The sequence below is a fragment of the Dreissena polymorpha genome, chromosome 7 (genome assembly GCF_020536995.1).
Source record: "Dreissena polymorpha isolate Duluth1 chromosome 7, UMN_Dpol_1.0, whole genome shotgun sequence".
Taxonomy (NCBI): Eukaryota; Metazoa; Mollusca; class Bivalvia; order Myida; family Dreissenidae; genus Dreissena; species Dreissena polymorpha.
This window is the reverse complement of record NC_068361.1, coordinates 93,114,386-93,142,311: the sequence shown is the minus strand read 5'-3', so window position 1 is coordinate 93,142,311 and position 27,926 is coordinate 93,114,386. Positions and strand designations below refer to the sequence as shown.

Genomic DNA, 27,926 nt, shown 5'->3' with positions numbered 1-27,926 from the left:
CAGAATTACGAATATTGAGAATTTATGTATTCATATGCATGGTGGGTGGGGTAATGGTTTAAACACAAAAACTAACAGAAAGCAAATCAAGAAATATGCAATGCAGCTTCTGAAGCACCCCTAAAGTCTTCATTCCTCTCAATTAAATTTAACCATTGCAAAGTGGTCATAAGAACTACAACCAACCTGTTTCTTATCATCAGATTTCCTCTGGAGTGAGTCGAGGTCTCTGAAGGTGACCAGTTCAGCCTCCATGTTGGCTATCTTCTCCCTCAGCATGGCCAGCTCTGTCTGGATCTTGTCCTCCAACTGTTCTACCTTCTCCAGATCTTCTCTCAGCTTCTCGTTCTCTGATTTATGAAGTATTACACAATACAGCGAGTTTTGTTCTGGGAAAACTGGGCTTAATGCATGTGCGTAAAGTGTAATAACAGATTAACCTGTGAAGTCTAACAAGGGATGCACTTTCCACTTACATGAATACTGGTTTTTTGTTTAGAAGAGAGTTCCTTTAAACCAAAAAATCAATAAAAGCGAAAGTGTCGTCCCTGATCAGCCTGTGCAGACTGCTTATCTGGGACAAATCTTAATGCACATGAATTAACCCTAGTTTTCCCAGAACAGGGACTCAAATATGCATGGCCAACTCTGGGTTGGTCTTGTTCTACAGCTGCTCTACCTTCTACAGGTCTGCTCTCACTTTCTTGTTCTCTGATAGTATCACACCAGAAAATATGCATGCATTTAATATTACACATTCAAACAGTCTATCCGTTTATTTCTTAAAAGCATGAAGATTTAGGTTCACAAAAGGTCATTATGCTTTGAGTCATTGCAGATATTGAACAATATTGTCTTATTTTGGTTTAAAATGCATATTAGATATGAATGATGTGTACTTGGCACTAGGCTACTTACCTTTGGCTACCAAAGTAATAGATATAGTTGCCTGTCTAGGTAACCTAATGTCAAAAGTTACTTTCTATCCCTGATTTAGTATCATACTGTAACATCTACATTCACATAGAATCATTACATATACATTCATTAGTAACATATTATTTTGTTAAGTAAAATACCATATAATAGTAATGCATTAAGTATCACAAATTAAAAATGGATTCATTTTGAATAATACAATATAATATGCATTTATTGAGTATCATAACATAAAGTGTCAATTTGCATTTGTATCATCATCATTTTTAAACTATAAAATAAATATTTGCACTCGTAAAGTGGTGTGTTAACCAATAGGAAAAGTCATTATGATATTACAGCAACATATTGACTCCATGATGGGCTTAGCATTAAATACCAAAAGTGGTATTTCATTATTTGCTCTTTCATTCACTTAAATATTCTAAGATTTGTTTAAAATAATAAGTGATACCGGGTACTCATAAAAAAAGCATCAATATTTTGAGACAGATAAAGGCAAAATAATTAAATCACAACCCTGTCTCACCATGAGCCAGCCCCATGGATGTGTACTCTGACTTCTTCATCTCCCCCTCCTTGAAGGCCAGGTCTTCCTTCATTTCAGCCAGCTCATTCTGACTGGGCAGGGCTTGGAACCGGCCCATGTTCTAAACATAGAGATAACTTATTCTGACTTGGCAGGGCTTGGAACCGACCCATGTTCTATAATACATCAATCTGTTTTTTATTATTAGTCCCTGCTGAATAAAAATGTTAATTGAAGGGCGCATAATGAAAAAAAGTTTTTTTAAAAAGGTTTGTGACAGATGGACGGACAATGCAAAAACTGAATCCCTCTGACTTGGGTGGGGTATACAAATTGGAGAGATTACTCATTCTGACTGGGTAAAACAAAAGTAATTTCAGACTATATTCCAAGTTGTTTTAGAGTTTAATAGACTGAAACCATGTAAAAAGAGATCAAACGCCACATGAGATGCATCCCATAGCTAGTGGTGTGTAACCTACCCTACTGATATGCTCCAGCAGACTGACAACATTCTGCTCCAGCTCTCCAATCTTTTGCTGAAAACAAACATCATCTCAGTAAGTGTTTGTTCCTTTGTATGAATCAACAAACATCATCTCAGTAAGTGTTTGTTCCTTTGTATGAATCAACAAACATCATCTCAGTAAGTGTTTGTTCCTTTGTATGAATCAACAAACATCATCTCAGTAAGTGTTTGTTCCTTTGTATGAATCAACAAACATCATCTCAGTAAGTGTTTGTTCCTTTGTATGAATCAACAAACATCATCTCAGTAAGTGTTTGTTCCTTTGTATGAATCAACAAACATCATCTCAGTAAGTGTTTGTTCCTTTGTATGAATCAACAAACATCATCTCAGTAAGTGTTTGTTCCTTTGTATGAATCAACAAACATCATCTCAGTAAGTGTTTGTTCCTTTGTATGAATCAACAAACATCATCTCAGTAAGTGTTTGTTCCTTTGTATGAATCAACAAACATCATCTCAGTAAGTGTTTGTTCCTTTGTATGAATCAAGGATGCAGTATTTTTCAATATGAGCAAACAGACTTTTAAATAGACTTCCAAACAACAACATATTCAGCGTTCCTTTGTTTCTTTGGATGTTTCACGGTTTTAAACAGCATTTGAGTCGTATCACGGTGGTCAGTGAACCTACTCACACTATATCTGGGTAATCTGGTTAACTCTTCACCACTTAAGATACGTATTTAACCCTTTACTACTTAGATATGTATTTAACCCTTTACTACTTAGATACGTATTTAACCATTTACCACTTAGATACGTATTTAACCCTTTACCACTTAGATACGTATTTAACCAGTGTTCTCCAGAAAAATTTGAGTAGCCAGTCATATTTTCAAAGTAGCCGGCGGCTAAGCAATAAATGGGTGTTTTTGTACCAATTCAAAAGTAGCCAGCAACTAGATTGAATGTAACAGGTGAAATTGCCTGCTTCCTGTATTTCTAGGGAATACTGATTTAAGCCGTATCACTTAGATACCTTTTTTAGGCATGTGTATTCTTGTAGAAAGTTATATATGTATTTAATTTAAGACTTTTCATACTTGTTTGAAGTTTTTGAGGCCTCATTTCAAACCCTTAGATACTGATGATCAGCAAACAGCATTAAACCTGAACAGACTGAGAGTAACCCGCAGGCTGTTCTGGTTTGCACATAGCAATTTTCACTTTGCTTCAGAGAAGGAAAGGGTTTACCAGTACTTTGGGCAGATGCTTATGAAAGAAACTGACAATTGCCCTGCTTGAATCAGTGAAAGGGAAAGAATTGGTGCAGAACAAAATTTATTTCCAATTTTGTGGTCTTACATGCTGAATAACTTAAGGCTTAACATACTGAGCTAGCCAGTTAAGTCATGCCAGATTTAGTCAATCATTCAATATTCAATATAAGAAGGAATTCTAAAAGAATGAATATAAGAAAATATAATTAAACAATAAAAACATTGACGAGATTGAAGCATCTTTCTCAAAATAATGCTTTGAAACCATACAGCATGATTACATAAAATTGCTTTCCTAAATTAATTGTCTGAGTAAAACTGACTGCATATATAGGCATACTCATCTTATTATTCATATAACACCAAAAGAGAAAATAATTAAGTTTGAAAACCAAGAAACAATATATGCAGAGAAAGTCTACAAATTCAAGTTCTGATTCTTATGATTTTCTTCCAGAACAAACAAAGCTGCCTTCATAATAGCAAACATTAACAACTTACATGTTCTTGAGACTTCACAGTTTCAAATGTTGTCAGGAATTCTGAAAGCAACAAGCAAATAAATATTCACCACACATTTGTCTTAGTAAACATATAAATGACAATTTAAATAATAAATTGTGTTCTAATGATAATTTATTTATAATATGTTATGAAACAGAGTTGTCTTATCTTCCCTCTACAAAAAAAAACTAGTGCTATTCTCTGTTAAACAAGACTATTGCCCAGCAATATAAGTCCCCTTCCGGCTCCACCATTGTCAGAAATTCCATATTTTTTTTATATATTTGTTGCCACAGCAACCAGAATTTTGACGTAAGAACAAAATGAAATGACATGCATAATGTCCATATTGCCATCTACCCATGTTTCAAGTTTCATGAAAAAATATTAAGAACTATAAAAGTTATCGCAGGATCCAGTGTGATGGACGGACGGACTGACAGACGGAGTGCAAACCAAAAGTCCCCTCCGGTGAAATCGGTAGGGGACTAAAAAGGGGGTTAAATGCATGTGCGTAAAGTGTCATCCCAGATTAGCCAGTGCAGTCCGCACAGGCTTATCAAGGACAACACTTCCCGCCTAAACTGGACTTTTGCTAAGAAGAAACTTTCTTTAAACAGAAAATATCATAAACGTTGAAGGTGTCGTCCCAGATTAGCCTTTACAGACTGCAAAGTGTGATCTGAGACAACACTTTACACACAAACATTCAACCCCCCTTTTCACAGAGCACAGCCCACTAACAATCTCTTACCAGGTCTGAAACTCAAAACAAGAGCAGTGTCAAATATTAGGCTTAAACCCTGCTAGGCATCATCAGCTATGTTAAAACACAAATAACTCAGGAATATTTCTTGCATTAAGCATGCAAACAAGTATTGCGCACATAGGCTTCATGGAGATGTCATTTCTGATATATGAGTTGTATAGCTTAGGAAATCCCATATCGTTCGCTTCACAAACTTATCACATTTTGTACAATATGAATGACAGACAAAATCAGAAAGACAAAAAAACACACAGAGTAACTGAAATATACAGCCACTAAAACTACATTTGCAGGGTAAAATATATGTTATTCATACCCTCCATTGTTTCCTCACGTTTCTTCAGTTCCTTGTATTTCTGATTTCTCTCCCCTGAAAACAACAATCATAACCGTGTACAAGAGCTATTGCTCTTGCTAGTTTTAGCAATTAATCTATTTTGTCAATAATATGAAAAGCTTCTAGTCACACCTTTCTCAATATTTAAAAGCAGCAAAAAAGCTGGCAAATACAGTGAATTACCCTGACATAGGTGCTTGGTTGTCGAAAAGGTGATGTAAAAATGTGAAATTTCATTTTGGTGAAAAAAAACGAAAACTGCAATCACAATGCCTTGTCATTATGTGAATTTTAAACAAAGGGCAATAATTAATCAAATAGTAACACAATTTTGAAGCCTTGACAATATGCACAAAAGAACTTATATAATTAATTTGAACAAGTTTGCAGAAAATGGCAATAAACATTTAGGAGAAATTATTAAAAAAACATTAAAATATCATCTTAAAAAAGGGGCGATACCTCTTTAAAACAAGACTATTGCCCAGCAATATAAGTTCCCTACCGGCTCCACCATTGTCAGAAATTCTATATTTTTTAAATATATTTGTTGCCATAGCAACCAGAATTTTTGACGTAGGAACAAAATGAAAGGACGTGCATAATCTCCATATTGCCATCTATCCATGTTTCAAGTTTAAAGAAAAAATATTTAGAACTTTTAAAGTTATCGCAGGATCTAGAAAAGTGTGACAGACTGACTGACTGACAGAGCGCAAACCATAAGTGTCCTCCGGTTTGACTGGTAGGGGACAAAAAGAAATATACTCAGGATAATCATTCCAACTATAAAGAACGATCTTGACTTTAATTTTTATTATTACATGATGATTTATGTAGAAAAAAGTGAAGAAAACAAAAATAGCCTAATTTGATAATTGTTTGCCATTGGCAACATCAGTGAACGGCAGAGTAAGCCCTGGTACTGCATGTACCCTGGTTCTCCTCGATGTCCATGTCTAGTTGGTGTATCTCCTCCCGTAGAGAGTCAGTCTTCTCACGGAACTCATTGGTCCTGAAAACCAGCCCACAACATTAACCTTTTAACAAGAGGGCCTGAAAGGCCCAAAGTCGCTCACCTGAGATAACAAGATATTATTGTGACAAATCTTCTGACCAAGTTTCATGAAGATCGGAAAATAAATGTGGCCTCTAGAGTGTCAACAAGGTTTCACTATAGCCATATAAGGAAAAATGCCCCGCCCCCTGGCAGCCATGTTTTTCAACCAACCGGCATCATTTTTGAACTCATCCAAGATATTATTGGGATGAATCTTTTTACCAAGTTTATGAAGATCGGAAGTAAATGTGGCCTCTAGAGTGTTTACAAGATTTTACTAAAGCCATATAAGGAAAAATGCCCCGCCCCTTAGAAGCCATGTTTATCAAGCAAACATAATTATTTTTGAACTCATCAAAGATATCATTAAGACCAATCTTCTGACCAAATTTCATGAAGATTGGACAATAAAAGTGGCCTCTAGAGTGTTAACAAGGTTTTACTATAGCCATATATAGCCATATAAAGATACATGTATCATTGGGACAAATCTTTTGACCAAGTTTCATGATGATCGGAAAATAAATGTGACCTCTAGAGTGTTAACAAGGTTTTACTATAGCCATATAAGGAAAAATGCCACGCCCCTGTAGTGGGCATGTTTTTCAAACAACCGGCATCATTTTTTAACTCATCCAAGATATTATTGGGATGAATCTTCTGACCGAGTTTAATGAAGATCGAACAATTAATGTGCCCTCTAGAGTGTTAACAAGATTTTACAATAGCCATTAATAGACATATAAGGAAAAATGCACAGCCCCTTGGCAGCCATGTTTTTCAAGCAAACGTTACTATTTTTGAACTCATCCAAGATATCAATAAGACAAATCTTCTGACCAAATTTCATGAAGATTGGACAATAAATGTGGCCTCTAGAGTGATACAAGGTTTTACTATAGCCATATAAGGAAAAATGCCCCCCCCCCTGGCGGCCATGTTTTTCAACCAACTGGCATCATTTTCGAACTCGTCCAAGATATTATTGGGATGAGTCTTATGACCAAGTTTCATGAAGATTGGACAATAAATGTGGCCTCTAGAGTGTTAACAAGATTTTACTATAGCCATATATAGCCATATAAGGAAAAATGCCCCGCCCCTTGGCAGCCATGTTTTTCAAGCAAAGGTTACCATTTTTTAACTAATCCAAGATATCATTGGGACAAATCTTCTGAGCAAGTTTCATGAAGATCGGAAAATAAATATGGCCTCTAGAGTGTTAACAAGGTTTTACTATAGCCATATAAGGAACAAGAAATGTGTTTGTCAGAAACACTATGTCCCCTTCTGCGCTGCTTTGATTTAGTTTTTTTTACCTTTGACCTTGAAGGATGACCTTGACCTTGACCTTTTACCACTCAAAATGTGCAGCTCCATGAGATACACATGTATGCCAAATATGAAGTTGCTATCTTCAATATAACAAAAGTTATTGCAAAATTTTAAAGTAAGCGCAAACAAACCAACAGACAGACCAACAGACAGGGCAAATCAATATGTTCCCTACTATAGTGGTGGGGGACATAAAAATGCCCCGCCCCCTGGCGGCCATGTTTTTTAACCAACCAGCATCATTTTCGAACTCGTCCAAGATATTATTGGGATGAATATTCTGACCAAGTTTCATGAAGATCAGACAATAAATGTGGCCTCTAGAGAGTTAACAAGATTTTACTATAGCCATATATAGCCATATAAGGAAAAATGCCCCGCCCCTTGGCAGCCATGTTTATCAAGCAAACGTAAAAATTTTCGAACTCATCCAAGATATCATTGAGACCAATCTTCTGACAAAATTTCATGAAGATTGGACAATAAATGTGGCCTCTAGAGAGTTAACAAGGCAAATGTTGACGCCGCACAACGCACGCTGCATAACGGACAAAAGGCGATCACAAAAGCTCACCATGAGCACCTTGTGCTCAGGTGAGCTCATAAAAACTATGATTGGTCAGATATACATGTATTTCGATGAAAACTATGAATTGGTCAGACAGATTTCAATAAAAGCTATGAATTGTTCAGACTGATTTTGGTAACGGCAACTCGCAGTCCATTAAGGTTTGATGCTGTTTGCTGCTCATCAGTACCATAGAATTTCAAATGATGGAAATTTAAAACTTGAATCTATTAAGAAAGGTTTTTAATTTAATTTGATTTTCTGTGGACTACAAACAGCTAAAAATGCGAAAAAAATGAGGGGTAAAGGGATTAAACAAAAAGCAAGGAAGACTACTAACTGTCTTTCCATGCTTGCAATCTCCTGGTTGTCTTCCTTGACCTGCTTGAGGAGTTTCTCGCGCTCCTCAGCAGGACTCGTCGTGGACTTGGCCTCCTCTATCAGGCTGTCTCGCTTCATCTCCAGCTCGTTCAGCTGCTCGTACAGACGCACCGCCTCCTGCTTCACCTGCGACATCGACAGCTCCTGGAATGGTACACAAGTATCAGGGCACTACCATTGAGTATACTAACATAAACAGCTATTGAAAGAGTAGACAATAATATGTACACTACCATTGACAGCTATTGAGTCTGCACAGGCTAATCAGGAAAAACACTCTCTGCTTTAATTGAGGATTTTGTTTCAAGTCTCTTCTAAATGAAAATCAAGTCTTGGCTGAGGCCCTCACCTACCGTCTGCTGCCAATCTGTCTTGGAGATGAGCTATTGTACCTAAAGTGACCCCTAGATGTTTCCCTAATTGGAAGCCCTATCTCACCTCCTGCATGGTTCCCTATTTCCCAGCCCTCACTTACCTCCTGTAGCCCCTCTGTCTTCGAGTTGAGCACATCAAGCTCCTGCTGTCCACTCTCCAACTGCTTCAACATGTGCTCGTTCATGTCTTTCAGCCGGAAATATTTCTGACGCATCTCCGGGTTCTGAAATATAAGGGTTGTGGTTCAACTAATCGAGCTTGATAATATTTTGCAACACTTTGTCATGATTCATCATGATTTTGCTGATGTCCTTAGGGCGGGAATACTTCTGAAGCATTTCAGGGTTCCAAAATGTACATGAGGGACATGAAAACAGAAGGGCTTACTTACTCTACCCTACATCAAATCAGTTAATGGCTACAAGTTTACCCATTTGGCTAAAGAAATATCAATTTGTCTCCAAATTTTTCTTCAAAAAGATCACAAACAATGACCCAAAAATAAGAAAGAAAATTTAGAAAAATATACAAATATATGTTGTTATATTAAATAAAAACGTGATAAATACAGACTTTTCATTGAACAAGAGATTGCCAAGCAATATGGTCCCCTACCAGTGAAACTCCACCATTGTCAGTACAAAATTGTTTTTTTATTTGTTGCCATAGCAACCAGAATTTTTGACGTAAGATCAAAATGAAATGACATGCATAATCTCCATATTGCCATCTATCCATGTTTCAAGTTTCATGAAAAAATATGAAGAACTTTTAAAGTTATCGCAGGATCCGGAAAAAGTGTGACGGATTGACAGACTGACTGACAGACAGACAGACGGAGTGAAAACCATAAGTCCCCTCCGGTTTCACAGGTCTGAGACAAATAAACATTACTTGTAGAGAGAAAGATTCCAAATTACAAAAGGACAAGTGGAAAGTCACTGAAACTTGTCCTACAGAATGAGTGCCTAAAAATATACTGTCAATGCCTTGAAGTCAGTTCTAATTCTTACAAATTTACATTTTGCATTTCACAAACATTAATTCATCTAGTTTAACAATTATATACAACTTACGCCAGTTTATACAAACTGTGTCTAAGTGGGCTTATGGCAGAACCCTGTGCTATTGATTTGATCATGGGTTCCAAACGCACACAATAATATCTACCAGCGGAACTTGATCAATAAAGAATTGTAAATTTGCTTTTGTGATGCAAGCCTTTGTGCAAACGTTCTCAAATATCTTAACTGCTTCTCATGTTTAATAATTACTTGTAGGGTGTTAGTGAGAACAATAGTGCAATAAGAACAAGGGACAAAATTGTCACAAAACCAGGTTTTCATTGTGAAAAAAAAATCTGATAAAGGGAGACAACTCAAACTGAACTTTTGAAATGAACAAACAAAATTAACCGCCTATTGTAAGTTTGTTTCAAAATAAATCTGTTTTTAGTCGTGGCGACCTTGACATTGGAGATATTGACGTGATTCTTTCGTGCGACACACCGTCCCATGATGGTGCCAAATGATTTTAAAATCTCATAATGAATGACATAGTTATAGCCCAGACAAGCTCATTTATGGCTATTTTTTACCTTTGAACTCAAAGTGTGACCTTGACCTTGGAGATACTGACGTAATTATTTCGCGCGACACACCGTCTAATGATGGTGAACAAATGTGCCAAATGATTTTAAAATCTCACAATGAACGACAAAGTTATGGCCCAGACAAGCTTGTTCCGCCCGCCCGCCAGCCCGCCCGCCAGCCAGCCAGCCCGCCCGCATTCACCAATCTAATAACCAGTTTTTTCCTTCGGAAAACCTGGTTAAAAATTATAATATATTAGAAATTAATAGCCTTAGCCAGAAATACATGTATACTGTCTGACAACAGTTGAAAGTCTCCGGCAATGTCACTGACTAAATAATATGGGTACAGGTAACATACTAAGTCAAAAAAACTTATTGATCCTTGTTCTGGGAAAACAGGGTTCAATGCATGTGTGTTAACTAGCGTTCCAGATTAACCTGTGCAGTCTGCCCAGCTGATCAAGGACAAAACTTTCTGCTTTAAAATACTTTTAAGTTAAGCAAAATCAGTTTAGGCAGAGAGTCATCCCTGATTAACCTGTCTAGACTGCACAGGCTAATCTCAGACAACATTACACACATGCATTAAGCCCCGTTTTCCCAGCACGAGGCTTTATTGTAGTCAACATACCATGTCATTGACCAGATTATCAGCCATTCTCTTCTCCTGGTCCAACTCATGTTCCAGCTGTTTGATGGTCTCCTCTTTCCTGTAAGCACCGAGGATATGCAATATATTGAGCTCAGGAAAATGGGGCTTAATGCATTTGCGTAAAGAGTCATCCCAGATTAGCCTGTGAAGTTCGCACAAGATAATCAGGGATAACACTTTCTGCTTTCTATGGAATTATTTCTTCAAAGGGGGTTTCTTCTGAAGAAAAATCCAGTGTGCGAAGAATGTGTTGTCCCTTATTAGCCTATGCAGATTGCACAGGCTAATCTGGGACAACAATTTAAGTACATGCATTAATGTCAATATTCCCAGAACTAGACTAAATTAATGAACCATCTCCTACTTCTTTTATTGCTCATCTTACAAGAAATAAAATTTAATATGTAAAATAAGTTTTATTAAACAAAATGCTTTTATTTCTCACAAAAAAAGCTTTAATACAGAGAGAAACTAACAGGGCACATAAAGGTCTCTAAGCATACTTATAATGCAGAATTTTAACAAAAACTGAGAAAAACTAGATCCAAGTTTTCATTTACCAAAAGCAAGAAAAATGTAAATACTTTTGCGTTTATGTAAATACTTTTGCATGTAACAATTTTGAAAAATAACAAAATATCATATGTATACGGTGAGCAAACATTTGTATCATTTTAACACAGGGGGGAACTCTCTAGGAATAGCATTCTATAAACTTTATAAAGATGGATATCTTATACATATTAACGTAGGTTCCACTGGTACAAATTTTTTTTTTTAATAACTCACTTCTTTTTAACTTCAAAGAGATCTTCTATTTTCTTAGCCTCTCTCTCATTGGCTGTTCTGAGCTGTAAAAAACAACATGTGGTTATAAAGGTTTGTAGCAGGGATATTTTTTATGCATCTGGTGTTAAAAACTGAAAACCTTACTGAAAGTGTTAAATTAAATAACAGATGAAACAATTGACAAATATTAAATTTTGTTAAAAATATTTTGAGACAGAATTATTGGGCACAAAGGATAACGTTTTTGCTGGTAGAACTGCCTAATTTCAGCAGCAACAAGAGACATGAGAGGCATCCAGCCTTGATTATTTTACAGTCCAGGTGCATTATTTTGTATGCATCGGATGAAGGCTGTCTAAAAGTAAATTCGTTCAATTGATATCCCCCGCAAATTTCAAAATTTTGTAACAGACGCACGGACAGATGATGGACAGAATGATGGACTGACAATGCCAATTCTACATCCTTCCACTTTTGGCGGGGGATAATAACATAAAATATATATTCTTCTTAATGTTTTATACTAACATCATTGAGATCAAACTCAACATCTTGGATGTCCTCATCAGTGGTCAGCTTGTCCACCAACTGAAATATGGGTATGAAACAAGATCAATATTTTAATAATAATTTACACTGCTTGATTAATTATTTTTTTTAGTTAAGATTTAGTTTTACATGGAAACATCCCAACAATTTTCCGCAGTAAAATAATACTTCAAATAGGCAATACAACTGATTTTTTTATAAATCACATAATTCCAATACTTGGAAAAATTAAGAAAATATAATTTTAACATTCATTTATGTGGCAAGACATTGACATTTGCAATAACGAGCAAATTATATTTCGAAATTGAGCTGCATAATAATTTCAGAGTACAACACAGATTTTGCAATTTAAAATGAGGATTTACTAATACTTAAATGAAAACCACCCATTAAAGGTCTACTTTAAGCCTTCTTAATTTGACTCCCCTACTATACTAAATCCCTTGTATTATATCCCAGTGGCACCCTGATGTGGTAACAGTGCAGCAACCCTTAAACAGGGATCATTACACTGATGCAGAGGATACAGTGCTGTAAAACATTAAAGAGTGATCTGAGACAAACAATTACATATATTTAAAGATAATTTCTGGTGGCTAAAAACATTGAGTGGAAAACCCCAATAAAGTGGGCAGACATTCCTTAAACTAGGCCTAGAAAGAATTGAAATGAGTTTATTTTAACTATTATTGGAAACTATTTTTCATATAGGGATAGTCAGAATATAAAATCTCTTTATACCGTATTGTAGTCACCCAGTTCTCCCTGCAGATCTTTGATCTCACTCGCCAAAATCTCCGCTCTACAAAGCAAAAATTGGAACTAAAGCCAGGCTTTAATATAAGAAGATCTGTTTTTAACTAGATATCAATAACTAGATTCTTATTTTAAACTATTTTGAACTAACATTACATTATAGCACTAGATTGTACCAATATCAAACTTTTTACTGAGTTATTTAAACATTTTTTTCCATACAATCCTTCTGCGATAAAATCTCATGTTGTTTCCTGTTTCATTTTCAATCCCCAAGATATACATTAAAACTACGAAAAAAGCCAGTCAAACTATATGCAGTCTAAAAACTACCCACAGAGCCTGAAAGCAAATAAAAGTTTTCTTATAATTATGTACCTAATTGAAAGCTAATTGACCTAATTTTACTTGGTAAATAAAAAAGGGTAAAACCAGATTAAAATTATGATACCATCAATCTTTGAGCCAGTGAAAATGAAATCATGACTTTCAAGTAAACTCTTATTCACTCCAAAACCACCAAAAATTACACTCAATCCAATGAATTCCCCTAAAAATGAAAGTAGATAACCATGCACCAATCTTTCCTCATAAGTAGGTTAAAATGCACTTACATATACTCAAAACTAGGTTGCACTGCATCAATCTTTTCTCATAAAAAGGTTACCCTGCACCAACCTTTTCACATGGGTATGTTACATTGCACCAACCTTTTCTCATATGTGAGATAGCTGGAGTTCTCCTCACTGATGTTCTCAATCTCCTTGTTCAGTCTTGTGATTTCAGAGTTGAGCTCATTCACCTTGCTCCTCACAAGACCCAGGTAGTATGTACGATCATGCACCTGTCTCATACCTACAATACAATTGCAGTTTGGTTTTTAAGGTCAGATTTGGGGCCCCATTTTCAATTTAAACTAGTATTCATTTTTCCCAAGTGACTGCCTCAAATTATCATAATTAAAACATTCAATTGATCTACCTATCCAGCTCTATGAGTTAAACCTCAGCACATGAAATGTTACAAACACCTGTATTTAAAATTTTAAAGTATTTATTGTTCGCAAAACAACAGACTATATCCCAAATTAAGTCATGTGATATTTTGAGTTAGAAAATCATTGCAGGCAAGTGATAAAGAACTAATTTATATCTTTGTTGGAAGGCATTGGGATATCATTAAGTAAAGCAGCTGGAACCTTCATCCTGCTCAAATTCTTGATATTTAACTATGACATAAGGGAACTTTTCTGAAGACATGTTTGATTCATAAAAGAGAAATTTCCTTAAGCACTTTTAATAGACATCAGAAGAAGAAGGGTCAATAATGTATGTTTTCACACACTAAATTGACAGACAGAGGCTAATAAAAGATAGTTGGTACCACAGATTATTTCAAACATGCTCTTAAAAGCATCTACATGCTGGTTTCAAACAAGTTAATAAATAGAACTACACTAATGTGTCCATCAAAGCTAAATTATAAATGATTTATATATTCTTATTTTTTGCACATTGGGACAGAGCTAACATAAGTTATATTTTATGTCAACAAACGTAAAAATATAAAATACATATAGCCAGAAGTCATTCATGGCCCATCCCACCTTTTGCTGCTGTTTTCATGCCACCCAAGCCTTGCTGTGTCATGGGTCGATCAACAACGGTCACCTGAGCATTCAATGCTGAAAGAATAGAAAACATGACTATCACACACTCATATAGTGGAAAAACTAATGTGAACTGAAGAAGATTTATGCTTTCTTGAAAAAGTTTAAGTCAACATTATCTACATATAGCTGACGATCAACTCAAATATAAAACATTAACATTTGAATGCAAGCAAAACATGATTAGGGATGTTAAATCATTTTATTATAAATCTGCTTAATGTTCCCAAAAAATACAAGTTGCATTAATTGGTAAAATACAACTGCACAGAAATGATTCCCATATTATGCTACTCACCAGTTTTCCAATTCCATATTACCATACTAGCCAGACTACTTTTAATGACGTCACTTTGAATGCAGAAAATTATAAGAGCATTCTTGGTTAATTATGAACGCTTAAACTCATTTTTTTTATTTAAATGATTCAAAGTTGTATATAATAAAAGGAATATTACGCAAGTCAATTGTTACAAGTGTTTGTATCAGTCTCGTGGCTTGTTCTTTTTCGCATCACACTCTAGGTTCCTACTCTCGTGAGATACGTCATCACACAAACCACTCGACTGATACAAACCTTTGAAACAATTGACGAGCGTAATATTCCGTATGTATCATCTGTGTATAGGTGTGTGTGTGTGTGTGTGTGCTTTGATAAAAGCTAACACGAAGCACGGACAAAGAAGACTAAACACAAATGAATCAAATGAAAAATGTTGAATTTTCCATGCGCACAATGGAAACTATTTTCTTTATTTATAATAATTTGTTCTTGCAATAACTTTTTTGATTTCTTTATGACATATCCTGTGTGCATGCAAAATACTTTTGTACAATTGCACTGCTTAAATAATTTAATCGAAAAAGTTACAGTGCATATTAGTCTTGTGGTGTGCTTAACCCTTTCCCAATCAGAAGCTAAAAGAAAATGGCTATATCCAAACAGCATAAAACCAGAACAGCCTGCGAGTAACTCACATTCTGTCCAGGTTTTATGCTATTAGCTGCTCATCACTATTGTATGGTTGGAAATAAAAGCTTTGCAACTTTAATCTTTAATAAAAAAGGTCTTAAATTAAGTGAGATTTTCTAAGGCACAAGAAACACGTCAAGTGCAAATCAGAGTTCAGTTGTAAAGGGTTAAGCTGTTGCTTTCACAGTTGCATGGAATTGCACTATGTTGTGCCTCACCTACACCTGCGGCAGCAGCACCACCCCTGGTCCCAGGCCGCGCTGTTGTTGGGTTCTGAAAACAAATACAATATGAGCCTCGATCTGGGAAAACAGGGTTTTATGCATGTGCCGTCCCAGATAAGCCTGTTCAGACTGTGCAGGGACAACCCTTCTGCTTTTATGGTATTTTTTTTAAAAGGAAGTCTCTTCTTGTGAATATCCAGCTTAGGCAGAAAGTGGTGTCCCTGATTAACCTGTGCAGACTGCAAAGGCTAATCTGGGATGACGTTTATGGCACATGCATCATGCCCCATTTTCCCTTAGTGAGGCTCATAACATTTGCTTTCAATACTGGTAACAATTGACCATGTACATGTATTTGTTTAATGTTTTGTAATTTGTAGTTTGATTTTGACTAACATGATACTCACTGATCAGTCTGTAAACACAGAAAACACCATTGAATATTTGAAACTAAGCAGAAAAGAAGCCCCAATCCTTAACATGGAATAGTAAGCATAGTTTTCATTTCAATTGCAATTACAATGTTCACATTATCCTTATTTATCATCCAATCAACAACTCTAAATAAATGTGTTTAACGCTGTCAATCCAGTACCACTAGGGCTATAATGTTTTTATTTTCATAAACCAAAGTTCAAATTTTTTTGTGTTAGTCAACAAACAGCAGTTATCAATATAAGAAAGATTGTTTCTTAAATGAAATTATGAATATTGTGTTCACTTCACGCAGATTATAACCATGTAAACATTTACCATAGCAGTTGTCAGTCTTGTAGCTGTGCCAGGCTGTCGACCCGCGGCTAAAACAACAACGTAATATTAAACTCCTGTATCAACTCATTGTGCAATTTAAAAAAATCTTCAAAATAATGCGCACTATTTTCTAATGAAAAAACAATCATTATAACAAACAAGAGATGTGTTTGTCAGAAACACAATGCCCCCTACTGCGCCGCTTTGATACATGTTTTGTGACCTTTGACCTTGAAGGATGACCTTGACCGTTCACCACTCAAAATGTGCAGCTCCATGAGATACACATGCATGCCAAATATCAAGTTGCTATGTGAAGGGACATAGAAGTTATGAGCATTTTTCGAAACCTAAATGCGAAACCTAAATGCAAAGTGTGACGGAAAGACAGACAGACAAACAGACGGACGGTCCGATCACAATATGCCCTTATTCGGGGGCATACAAATTTGTCACAGACAAAACAAAAGTCCCCTACCATGGTTAGTCTTGTTGGAGTTTGAACAGGATCTCCACAAGTTTCATCAACCAAGCTTAAATACATTTTAGTTATGAGGGAATCTACATGTACATTTAAGTTCTCCATAGGCACAATTTTGCTCAAATGAAAAACAAAGTGCATATGGAGAATGAATAGAGAGGAGATATTGGCCCTCCATTCATAAACTGGGTTTAATCAACCTAGCTTCAGAGGGTGTTATTCCCATTTAGCAACAGGTAATGCAATATGCACCAATTGAGGACTGTTCTTATTTAATTATGTTAATCAATCCACAAGTAACTTCAAATTTCAGTATGCAAATGAGTTATTTCAATATTTGAATATTTGTCTACTGACTACAAAATCATTGTTATGATAGATAGACTGAGATAGCATACCCTTATCTAAGCCCCATTTGGTATAATGCACAGGATATGAGTACTGTTGCGCTTGATTGGTAAAACATAAACAAGGTTGCCATTACCATACAAAGAAAGTGTTGGTTTACTGCACCATCATTTCTTTTAATTTTAACATGACTTATGGAGTGATCATAAACAAATTCATTTCTTTTTACAATTCTCCACACCCCCTGACTTATGAGCGACTGTTAATGACACTAGTAACTGTATGATATTTTATACTAAGAAAGAATAATTTTAAAGACTTAAAAAGACGTAAGAATGCAGCAATCTTTCACTTCTCTATGAAGTGGTCTGGTATCCAACAAAAAGAGATTTCATGACATGATGTCTAACCTTGCAATTGGGTAAAAAAGATGGAAATTTTTATTATTACTTAAACTGGTGTATCTTATGTTGAACATGATAATATTTTAATTGTGTTCATCAAGAGCATACACATTAGCTTTTGATTTCAATCTTAAAAGAAATGTTATATGTACTAATGGATTGTGTCACTTCTGAATTGTTACTAGTTTCTTTTCAATAATTTTTAAAAATAAACATGTAGTGGCTCATGAAAACACTAGAATGAAGTCTTCAAGAAGTGTACAAACCTGTGCCTATGGGCCTCTGGCCAGTCTTCGGTCTGCTTGCACTCCTGAAATACAAAAAGTTTCAAATTAAATAATTAAACCAAACAAGACACGGTATTCCAAATGAACATGTGTAAATCGTGAAACGCTATGTGTGCGCTAAGAGCACTGTTCTTATTCAACCAATGGTCAATTTACTCCAAATTTAGATTGATGCAATGTACAAACTATTTTCTGTAAACAAGTTACAACCCAAAACAAAAATTTATGTGAAACAGAGATGTGAAATGATCAGAATTCAATAGTATAATACACATCATCTCTTGACTTGATTATGCCGCATTTGGCTTTAATTTCAATACAACACATCTATTGATAGCAATTTAGTGACCCCTATCATAAAAACACCATGGTGTGAATACCTGATAAAATCAATATTTTGCTGATAAATTGCTGATAAGATGTAAAAAAAACACTAGAAGCAGAAAGTTGTTAGTTGGGGGCAATAAAGTGATAAGCAATGGTTAGTTTTAGCCAGACAGAGCTTGAATAGTGAACTTTATTGTGACGTTATAAAACACACTTCATTTTTTTACGAATGTCGGGACAAATTGTCTCATATCTAGGGCTGTCACGATACGCCGTGAGCGTACCGCGGTATATCGTGGTACGGCAACACTATATTGCGGTACGTACCGCGATATTTTACAGAATATGTATCTGTGAAGAAAACAGCAGAATAACAAGTTTTACAAACTTTATTAAACTCAATAATAAAAAAACATTGGTATCATAGTATGACTAGAAACTTAAAAAAAACTGTAATAAACTTGATAGAAGTAGTCATTGTTATTGTTATTGTTATTCGCGTCTTTTTCTAAAATGTCCGCCATGTTGTTTACAATAGCTGTGACTATGATCTGTGTAAATCAAACGCTTCAAGGGCATGTTTAAAATGCGGAGTCAGCAGGCCCAGTATTGGAAATCCGTAGCGTTCTGACTCTTCCTCAACTTATTCAGAATCTTAAGATAACATGATTCGGAAGTGCACTGCTTTGAACAATCGATATACTAAAGAAAGAAAATAAGAAATAGAATAAACATCTTTTGGATAATTATAAACTTATTTGCAAAGGAAATCTGTCCCAAATTCCAAACAAGAGCACCGCCTTGCGGGTGCAGACCGCATCATCTATTTCTTTTTAAGGTGAAGGGACTCTCATTTTCAATCTCAAAGGAGGGAGGGGCGGAGTTAGAGAAGAGGGGTGTATAGTGTGGGGGTGTGGAATTTATTACATTATCTTTCCAAAAATGCGAAAAAAAAAAAAAAAAAATTTCGGGGGGGTGGGGGGGGGTGGGGGGGGGGGGGGGGGGGGGGGGGATTTTTGGTGCGATGGTTGGACCGTATTTCAAACATAAACTAATAAAATAAATATTTGTGTTTTTTTACACCGTTTCAAAAAAAAAATTGGGGGGTGAGGTGAGGGGGTGGGGGTTAAAGTGTGGAGGGTGTGGTGGTAATTTGTGAGATGATCTTTAAAAAAAAAAAAAAAATTAGGGGGGGGGGGGGGATTCCGGCCGGGGGGGGGGGGATTCTTGGGTGCGATGCGTTGGACGGTATTTCAAACATAAAATAATAAAAATAAAAAATAAATATTTGTGTTTTTTTAACCGTTTAAAAAAAAATTTGGGGGGCTGGGGCGGGGGGGGGGGGGGGGGTGGGTATAGTGTGAGGGTGTGGTGGTCATTTGTGAGATGATCTTAAAAAAAATAAAAAAATTAGGGGGGGGGGGGATTCCGGCCGGGGGGGGGGGGGGGGGGGATTTTTGGGTGCGATGGTTGGACGGTATTTCAAACATAAAATAATAAAAATAAAAAATAAATATTTGTGTTTTTTTAACCGTTTAAAAAAAATTTGGGGGGCTGGGGCGGGGGGGGGGGGGGGGGTATAGTGTGAGGGTGTGGTGGTCATTTGTGAGATGATCTTAAAAAAAAAAAAAAAAAAAAAAAATTAGGGGGGGGAGGGGGGGGAAGGGCACAGGGGATGGTTTGGGTGGAGTCTATTGTGGTATGTCAGGTAAGAGTAGTTTTGTCAAAGTATCAATCAAATCTAATCATAAATAAAGAAGTTCTGGCAATTTTAGCAAAATTTAATAATTTGACCTTGAGAGTCAAGGTCATTCAAAGGTCAAGGTAAAATTCAACTTGCCAGGTACAGTAACCTCATGATAGCATGAAAGTATTTGAAGTTTGAAAGCAATAGCCTTGATCCTTAAGAAGTAAAGTGGATCGAAACACAAAATTTAACCATATATTCAAAGTTACTAAGTCAAAAAAGGGCCATAATCCCGTAAAAATGACAACCAGAGTTATGCAACTTGTCCTTTTACTGTACCCTTATGATAGTTTGCGAGTGTTCAAAGTATGAAAGCAATATCTATGATACTTTAGGGGTAAAGTGGACCAAAACACAAAACTTAACCAAATTTTCAATTTTCTAAGTATAAAAAGGGCACATAATTCTGTCAAAATGCCAGTCAGAGTTACATTACTTTGCCTGCACAGTCCCCTTATGATAGTTAATAAGTGTTGCAAGTATGAAAGCAATAGCTTTGATACTGTAGGAATAAAGTGGACCTAAACACAAAACTTAACCAAATTTTCAATTTTCTAAGTATAAAAAGGGCAAATAATTCTGTCAAAATGCACGCCAGAGTTATCTAACTTTGCCTGCCCAGTCCCCTCATGATAGTAAGTAAGTGTACTAAGTTTGAATGCCATAGCATCAATACTTTCTGAGAAAAGTGGACCTAAACGCAAAACTTAACCAAAATTTTCAATTTAGTAAGTATAAAAAGGGCACATAATTCTGTCAAAATGCACGCCAGAGTTATCTAACTTTGCCTGCCCAGTCCCCACATGATAGTAAGTAAGTGTACCAAGTTTGAATGCCATAGCATTGATACTTTCTGAGAAAAGTGGACCTAAACGCAAAACTTAACCAAAATTTTCAATTTTCTAAGTATAAAAAGTGCACATAATTCTGTCAAAATGCACACCAGAGTTATCTTACTTTGCCTGCCCAGTCCCATCATGATAGTTAGTAAGTGTACCAAGTTTGAATGCAATAGCATTGATACTTTCTGAGAAAAGTGGACCTAAACGCAAAACTTAACCGGACGCCGACGCCAAGGTGATGACAATAGCTCATAATTTTTTTTCAAAAAATAGATGAGCTAAAAAGGTACGGACCCATACATCGCCGTATTTAAAACGTGAAAGTTAAACATCTACCAGTGGAAGCGCTTGTTTGACCTGGATATTAACGGATTATTTATTTAGCCCTTTTGAATCGCTTCTACAGTTTTTAAAACGATATCTATATGAAAATAATTATGTAATGTATTTATATCTGTGCTAATATAATAATATTAAAAAAAACGGTGCTGCAACGCCGTACCACGGTGCGATTTTTTTCACGACATGCACCACGATATACCGGTGAATCATGACAGCCCTACTCATATCAGGATGCCTGACAAACACCCCAAGATTGGGACGTCTGGCATATACAGACACTCTGTTATGATTCCAGGAAGATCACAATTTAAATAGTTTCTCCATTGTAAAAACGATCTGAACAATGTTTAAGCACAGCATCTCTTGAGTCAGTGAAATGATTTTTATAATACTTAAAACTTTAAGCAATAATATTGTAACATGCATTAAGGTGTAAACTGTTTAAAAGGTTTCATGTTTAATGTATATAAAAGTTACATGGCACATTTAAATTTACATATTATAATAAATTTATAAGTCTCTTAAAGGGGCCTTTTCACATTTTGGTAAATTGACAAAATTAAAGAAACTTGTTTCAGATTCGCAAATTTTCATTGTAGTTATTATATTTGTGAGGAAACAGTATTACTGAATATTTCCCATGCTCTAAAATATCCATTATATACATCTTTTGACGATTTAAAATCCTGAAAATTATAACGTGCAACGATTGAATAATATGGAGAGTTGTGTTGTTGTCGTGATATTTTGTGATACTACCAGGATTGCTTATATAAAATATAAAATACATCTCTCATTGTATGAGCGCGGATGGCCAAGTGGTCTAAGCGATAGACTTTTACTCCAGGGCCCAGTTGAGGGTTACTGTATTTTCTTTCTTTTATTTTATTCTTGTTTTTTAAAGGAGCTTTTTTTAATCCAATGTTTACATTTATCAATATAAAGCATTGAATGAAAAACTTTAATACATGCTTCTGCATACATTGAAGTTTTTCATTCAATGCTTTATATTGATAATTAATTTATTCCTCATTGAAGACATTTTATTTGCATGGTTTAATAATAACAGAAATAATATACTCTGACAATTATTTATATACCGTACATTTGCGGCCATAAGTCTACCTCGGCCATAAGTCGAGGGGTATAATGTGGCTAGAAAAACTTGGTTTTTTGCCTTGACTCTGCCATAAGTCGGGGGGTAAATTTCCTTTATCTCGGACATGTTTAAGTGACGTTTTAGTCATGGTTCTGAGGGCTTTTGTACCGGCAGTTGACATGTTTTGGGATATTAATAATTAGAATATATTTAAAACGAAACATTCAACGTTTCAATGATTTATTATCACGAAAAATATATTTTATTGTTAAAAATCATAATAACATATAATTGATTATTTCGAACTTAATATATATTTCACAAATTAAAATTAGTATCCCATTTAACGTAATAACTTTCAGTGTTTATATTATGAGCAGATATTTTTGTATTCAAATGTTAGTGCTATTGATGTGAAAATTCGGTAAAATCTTGAACGCAGAAATTCATTATATGGTCAAAATAATTGTAACTTGCTCTCAAATAATCAACAACGCTTTCGCCATTATGCGTGAAACACGTGAATTTACCAACACTCGCATCGCTCGCTATTCGACTGTTATTAACATATTCGTAAATCACGAGATACCCGAGGAATATTTTTTGCATTCTGGAAAAACGTCTTATCTGATAATACTAAGCAGATGATCCAAAGTAATTGTGTATTTGATATGTCCAATTACACTTTTTAATAATTCAGGGTGAGTGCGTTTTATTATAATCATTCAATGAATGAAATCTTCAATCAGATAAGATCTATTTATTTACGAAACGATTATGCATAAATTGTGGGACAGTTGTGAATAAATCAACGAAACCACACCTTCATCCAATCAAAAAATATACCATGTGAAGTTGAACAATAGCGATTGGTTAAAGGCGTATCCAACGATCAAGTAATTATTTTTGATTGGTCAGAAGTAGTTTGTAGCAGAACCGTTGTGCATATCATTAACGGATAACTATTTTAGGCGTGACGCAATAAAGACAAATGATCGAAAGGATGCTAACACTATACTTTACACTTTGATCTTAGTCAAAGGCCGAGAAGCGATAATTGGTGGCATGAAGACACCTGCAACTGTTGACAGTTTGTATTTACACGGATTAACTTTAAATGGGTACAAGTGTCAGCAGTCGATTTACTATTGTTCTTAGCAGACAGCGGGCGATGTATCAATAGACAAATTGCCATGTATAATTTTCACCACTTTACCGTATGTCACAAATGTTTAATATTTTCGAAGTTATTTTTACATGTTTTTATTTGGACTTATTACGAAGATTAATGAATTAAAAACCAATGTAAACATGGATATTTTGTTATCGGCGGACATATAAGTAAAAGACGAGTCGGCCTTTCCGTAAACAGTCACCATTCCTCCGCTTCAGAGATTTATTACTTTAAAAAAACGGTACAGAAATATGTTTTTTTATTTTTTTTATTTAGTACCTCATCCATAAGTCGAGTTGACTTATAAAGTCAATTTTGGCAGCGTTTTTAGGTCGACTTATGGCTGCAAATTTACGGTATATAAAAAAATATTCAACAGGAAGCATTCCGGATATGACTGTAAAAGTACCTTTTTGACAAAATAACCCCTGTCCCTTTTAAAATCCCAGCTGGAGCGCTGTTAGAAAATAGTTTATGTGGCCCATAATAAGGGGTCAAATTTTAGAAGTGTGCAGCGCCCCTCTATTTATTGCTAGCTGGAGCACTGTAGTAATTTATTCCTCATTGAAGACATTTTATTTGCATGGTTTAATAATAACGAAAATAATATATTCTGACAATTATTTATATTTAAAAAAATTAATATTCAACAGGAAGCATTCCGGATATGACTGTAAAAGTACCCTTTTTGACAAAATAACCCCTGTCCCTTTTAAAATTCTAGCTGGCGCACTGTTAGAAAATAGTTTATGTGGCCCATATTACCATTTAAAGTGCCGACTGGATTCAAACCGGGATGTTTACATGAAAAAGAATTTTATCAGTTGCAACTCCCAGCGACCAGGAGGGTCAATATCAGGGAGTAGGAATATTGCTACTAAAATATTACCCCACCCAGCAAAGCCACAGTGGTTGCTGAGTGTAAACAAATAGTGAGAAACATAATATCAATACATTTTGAAAGTATTATATGAAACAATCACTATTATAACAATAAAAAGAATATGGTTTCCTGGAATAAACATACTTACATTGTAAGCTTGCTTTAAAAATTGACAATTTGCTCACACTATGTTGGAAACTTAAGTGATGCACTGGAATGTAAACATACAACGCCGCACTGTGTTTCGGTTACAATGCAACAATTCGATCACTCTGGATCAGCAGACGATTTATTTCATAAATCAATCTTACGGAGGAATCCGAGATAGCCGATGTCAATCTGAACGCATCGGACAGTGGGCTACACCACACCGTCTCTCTGATGTACGTAGGCGGCCGTCATATTGGATTTGGAACTACTTTAGAAAACAAGATGGAGGCCCCCTCGTAAAGAGGAAAAATTGAAATGTGTGTTTTAGCTCGTCTTTTTCAAGATTACATTCTTTAAGTACTAATTTAATGTAGATCTGTGAATTCCCACAACGTACTTAAAAACTTGTTAAAATTTAAAGATGCCATTACTGACATACTGATAGGAGTACTTATAATATTGACATCGAGTAAATTTAAAAATTAAATCGACTGTTTTTGTTATATTTTGTGAGATACGAGGATTGCTTACATAAACTTGATAACGTATGAAACACATCACTCATTGTATGAGCATGGATGGCCGATTGATCCAAACGGTAGACTTTTACTCCATGGGGTCAATGGTTCGAGCCCATTTGAGGGTTACTTTTATATTTTTATTTAATTTTATTCTTTTTTTATTGCAGCTTTTTAGATTCAATGTTTGCATTTATCAATATAGCATAGAGTCTATAATGACAAAAATTATTTGGGGAGTTCTTATGGTATAGTTAGATCGCGGTGGTGTAGTGGATGAGGTGTCCGCCTAGCGATCGGGAGTTCGTGGGTTCGCTCCCCAATCGGCGAGCATTCTCATTATCTCCTACATAGACACCTAGTACTGGTTCTTCCCAGGAAACGGACTCGATAATGTCCCTCTGCCTATAATGCTCTAAAGGGCGCTTGGCAGTATATATAGATAGATAGATTTTGTGACATTACAAGGAGTGCTTATATATTATAAGTATAAAATAAACCACTGACTATATGGGAGCACTGATGGCCCATTTGTTTAAGCTTTTACTCCAAGGGTCAGTGGATCGAGCCCAGTTAAGGGAGATTTCCTTTCTTTTTTTTCTTTTTTTTTATTGAGTTATTTTTCTAAAATGTTTACTTATCAATTTAAAGTATTTAATAACAAACTTCAATACATGTCTAATTTGTGAAAATGTCCCTTTGAAATTGCTAGTTTTCCTCTTACATGCCCTTGTATTTTAAGATAGAATACTTTCCTCTCCAGAGGAAAGAGGTATGGGTTTGAATCCCATCGGGGGCTTCAGAGGATGATTCATTTTGAGACAAATGTTAATATTTGCTTTAGTGTATCCCAAAATTAACCTAATATTAAATATATAACTGTGAAAGATAATTCGAAATAATGTTTGTTACAATATACATTGTGATCCATGGACATGAACATTCAATTATGCAAGAAACATGTATGATTTGAGGGAAGAATAAGACAGCAAACTTAGAATGGACATTCATTTTAGATTGTTTAGTAACTAAAACTATAAATGTTGTAAAGCTTGTGTATGACGTCCTTAGTCAATGCTTCTGGACAGCAGAACAGTTTAGGCATAAATGATTACTCTTTTTCTTTAGAATCAACATTGATGCATTATTACCTAAGCAAAGTTGAACTTTTTAAAAACTCGAATTGGGAACTGAATTTTTCATGTTCGTTGCTTGCAATTTACCAGTACTGAACATAATGTTACTGGTGAATAAATGCCTTCTCTCTTTACACTTTACAGGGAGATGGTTTTTTTTATAAATATCCAGGTTAATTTGTATAAGACCTCGTATCATATTTATATACATGTAAGCTACCCTGTATACATTTATGATGATGACATTTTGTGTTTGGCTGTAAATTTACAGAGAAAATATACTACAGCCGCATGTCACCAGAGTTGTTAAAAGGGCATTTAGACAGTATTGTCCCTGACTTTTGCCCATTTTGACATATTCTTATAAACAAGAGGGCCACAATGGCCCTGTATCGCTCCACTGCTGAAAAAAGGCTGAAATAAATATTCTCGGCATGTGCAAATACTTAAATATAGGCCCTATTTAAGCACATGTACACTTTTGTGACCCCTAGGCTGGGCCAAATTTAACCCCAGACGCATAATTTGAGCAAACTTTGTAGAGGACTACTATACCTCACTACATACAAAATGTGGTAGCCCTAGGTCCTAGAGTTAAGGATAAGAATATGTTAACAGTTTTCACAAAATAAGCAAGATATAAGCGTATATAATGTTCAATTTTGTGACCGCGGGTCAGGGTCAAATTTGACCCAAAGAGCATAATTTGAACCATCTTGGTAGAGGACTATAAGATGTTACTGCATACCAAATTTGTTAGCCGTAGTCGGAATGGTTTTCGACAAGAAGATTTTTTAAGATTTCACAAAATAGGCGCTTTATAAGCGTTTATTCAATTTTGTGACCCCCGGGGCAGGGTCAAAGTTGACCCCAGAGATATTATTTGAAAAAGTTTGGTAGAGGTATATTAGATGCCACTACATACCAAATTTGGTAGCCCTAGGCCCAATGGTTATGAACAAAAAGATTTTTAAAGTTTTCACAAAATAGGCCCCATATAAGCGTATGTTCAGTTTTGTGACCCCCCGGGCAGGGTTAAATTTGACCCAAGGGGCAAAATTTGAACAAACTAGGTAGAAAACTATAAGATGTCACTACATACCAAATTTGGTAGCCCTATGCCTTATAGTTAAGGACAAGAAGATATTTAAAGTTTTCACAAAATAGGCACTATATTAGCATATAATCGATTTTGTGGCCCCCAGGGCAGGGTCAAATTTGACCCCTGGGGCATAATTTAAAAATACTAAGTAGAGGACTATACAATGTCACTACATACCAAATTGTGTAGCCCTAGGCCTAATGGTTATGGAAAAGAATTTTCTTTTAAGTTTTCACAAAAAAGGCATTATATAAGCATATGTTCAATTTTGTGACCCCTGGGGCATGGTCAGATTTGACCCCAGGGATAAAATTCAAACAAATTTGGTAGAGGACTATAAGATGTCACTACATACCAAATTTGATAGCCCTAGGCCGGATGGTTATGGACAAGAATATATTTGAAGTTTTCACAAAATAAGCATTTTATAAGCATTCAATTTTGTGACCCCCGGAGCAGTTTCAAATTTGACCCCAGGGGCATTATTTGAACAAACTAAGAAGAGAACTATTACATGTCACTACATACCAAATTTGGTAGCCCTATGCCATACAGTTATGGACAAGAAGTTTTTAAA

General features: G+C 35.5%; 1 protein-coding gene across 1 annotated transcript in view; it reads right to left on the bottom strand.

The window, feature by feature from the left end:
• Positions 1–24,653, bottom strand: part of LOC127838550 (intraflagellar transport protein 74 homolog) — a 28,543-nt gene extending 3,890 nt beyond the window's left edge. Inside the window, exons 1-18 of the mRNA XM_052366365.1 lie at positions 24,592–24,653; positions 18,009–18,052; positions 16,510–16,556; positions 15,751–15,805; positions 14,497–14,574; positions 13,601–13,745; positions 12,876–12,936; positions 12,111–12,170; positions 11,583–11,644; positions 10,773–10,851; positions 8,648–8,770; positions 8,132–8,316; positions 5,764–5,843; positions 4,808–4,861; positions 3,720–3,760; positions 1,951–2,007; positions 1,469–1,589; positions 187–350 (exon numbers count right to left, since the gene is read on the bottom strand). Of these exons, the coding sequence (XP_052222325.1) occupies positions 187–350; positions 1,469–1,589; positions 1,951–2,007; positions 3,720–3,760; positions 4,808–4,861; positions 5,764–5,843; positions 8,132–8,316; positions 8,648–8,770; positions 10,773–10,851; positions 11,583–11,644; positions 12,111–12,170; positions 12,876–12,936; positions 13,601–13,745; positions 14,497–14,574; positions 15,751–15,805; positions 16,510–16,556; positions 18,009–18,052; positions 24,592–24,593 (1,458 nt within the window). The 5' untranslated portion in view covers positions 24,594–24,653. The remainder of the gene's footprint in view (positions 1–186; positions 351–1,468; positions 1,590–1,950; positions 2,008–3,719; positions 3,761–4,807; positions 4,862–5,763; positions 5,844–8,131; positions 8,317–8,647; positions 8,771–10,772; positions 10,852–11,582; positions 11,645–12,110; positions 12,171–12,875; positions 12,937–13,600; positions 13,746–14,496; positions 14,575–15,750; positions 15,806–16,509; positions 16,557–18,008; positions 18,053–24,591) is intronic.
• Positions 24,654–27,926: the final 3,273 nt, after the last annotated feature.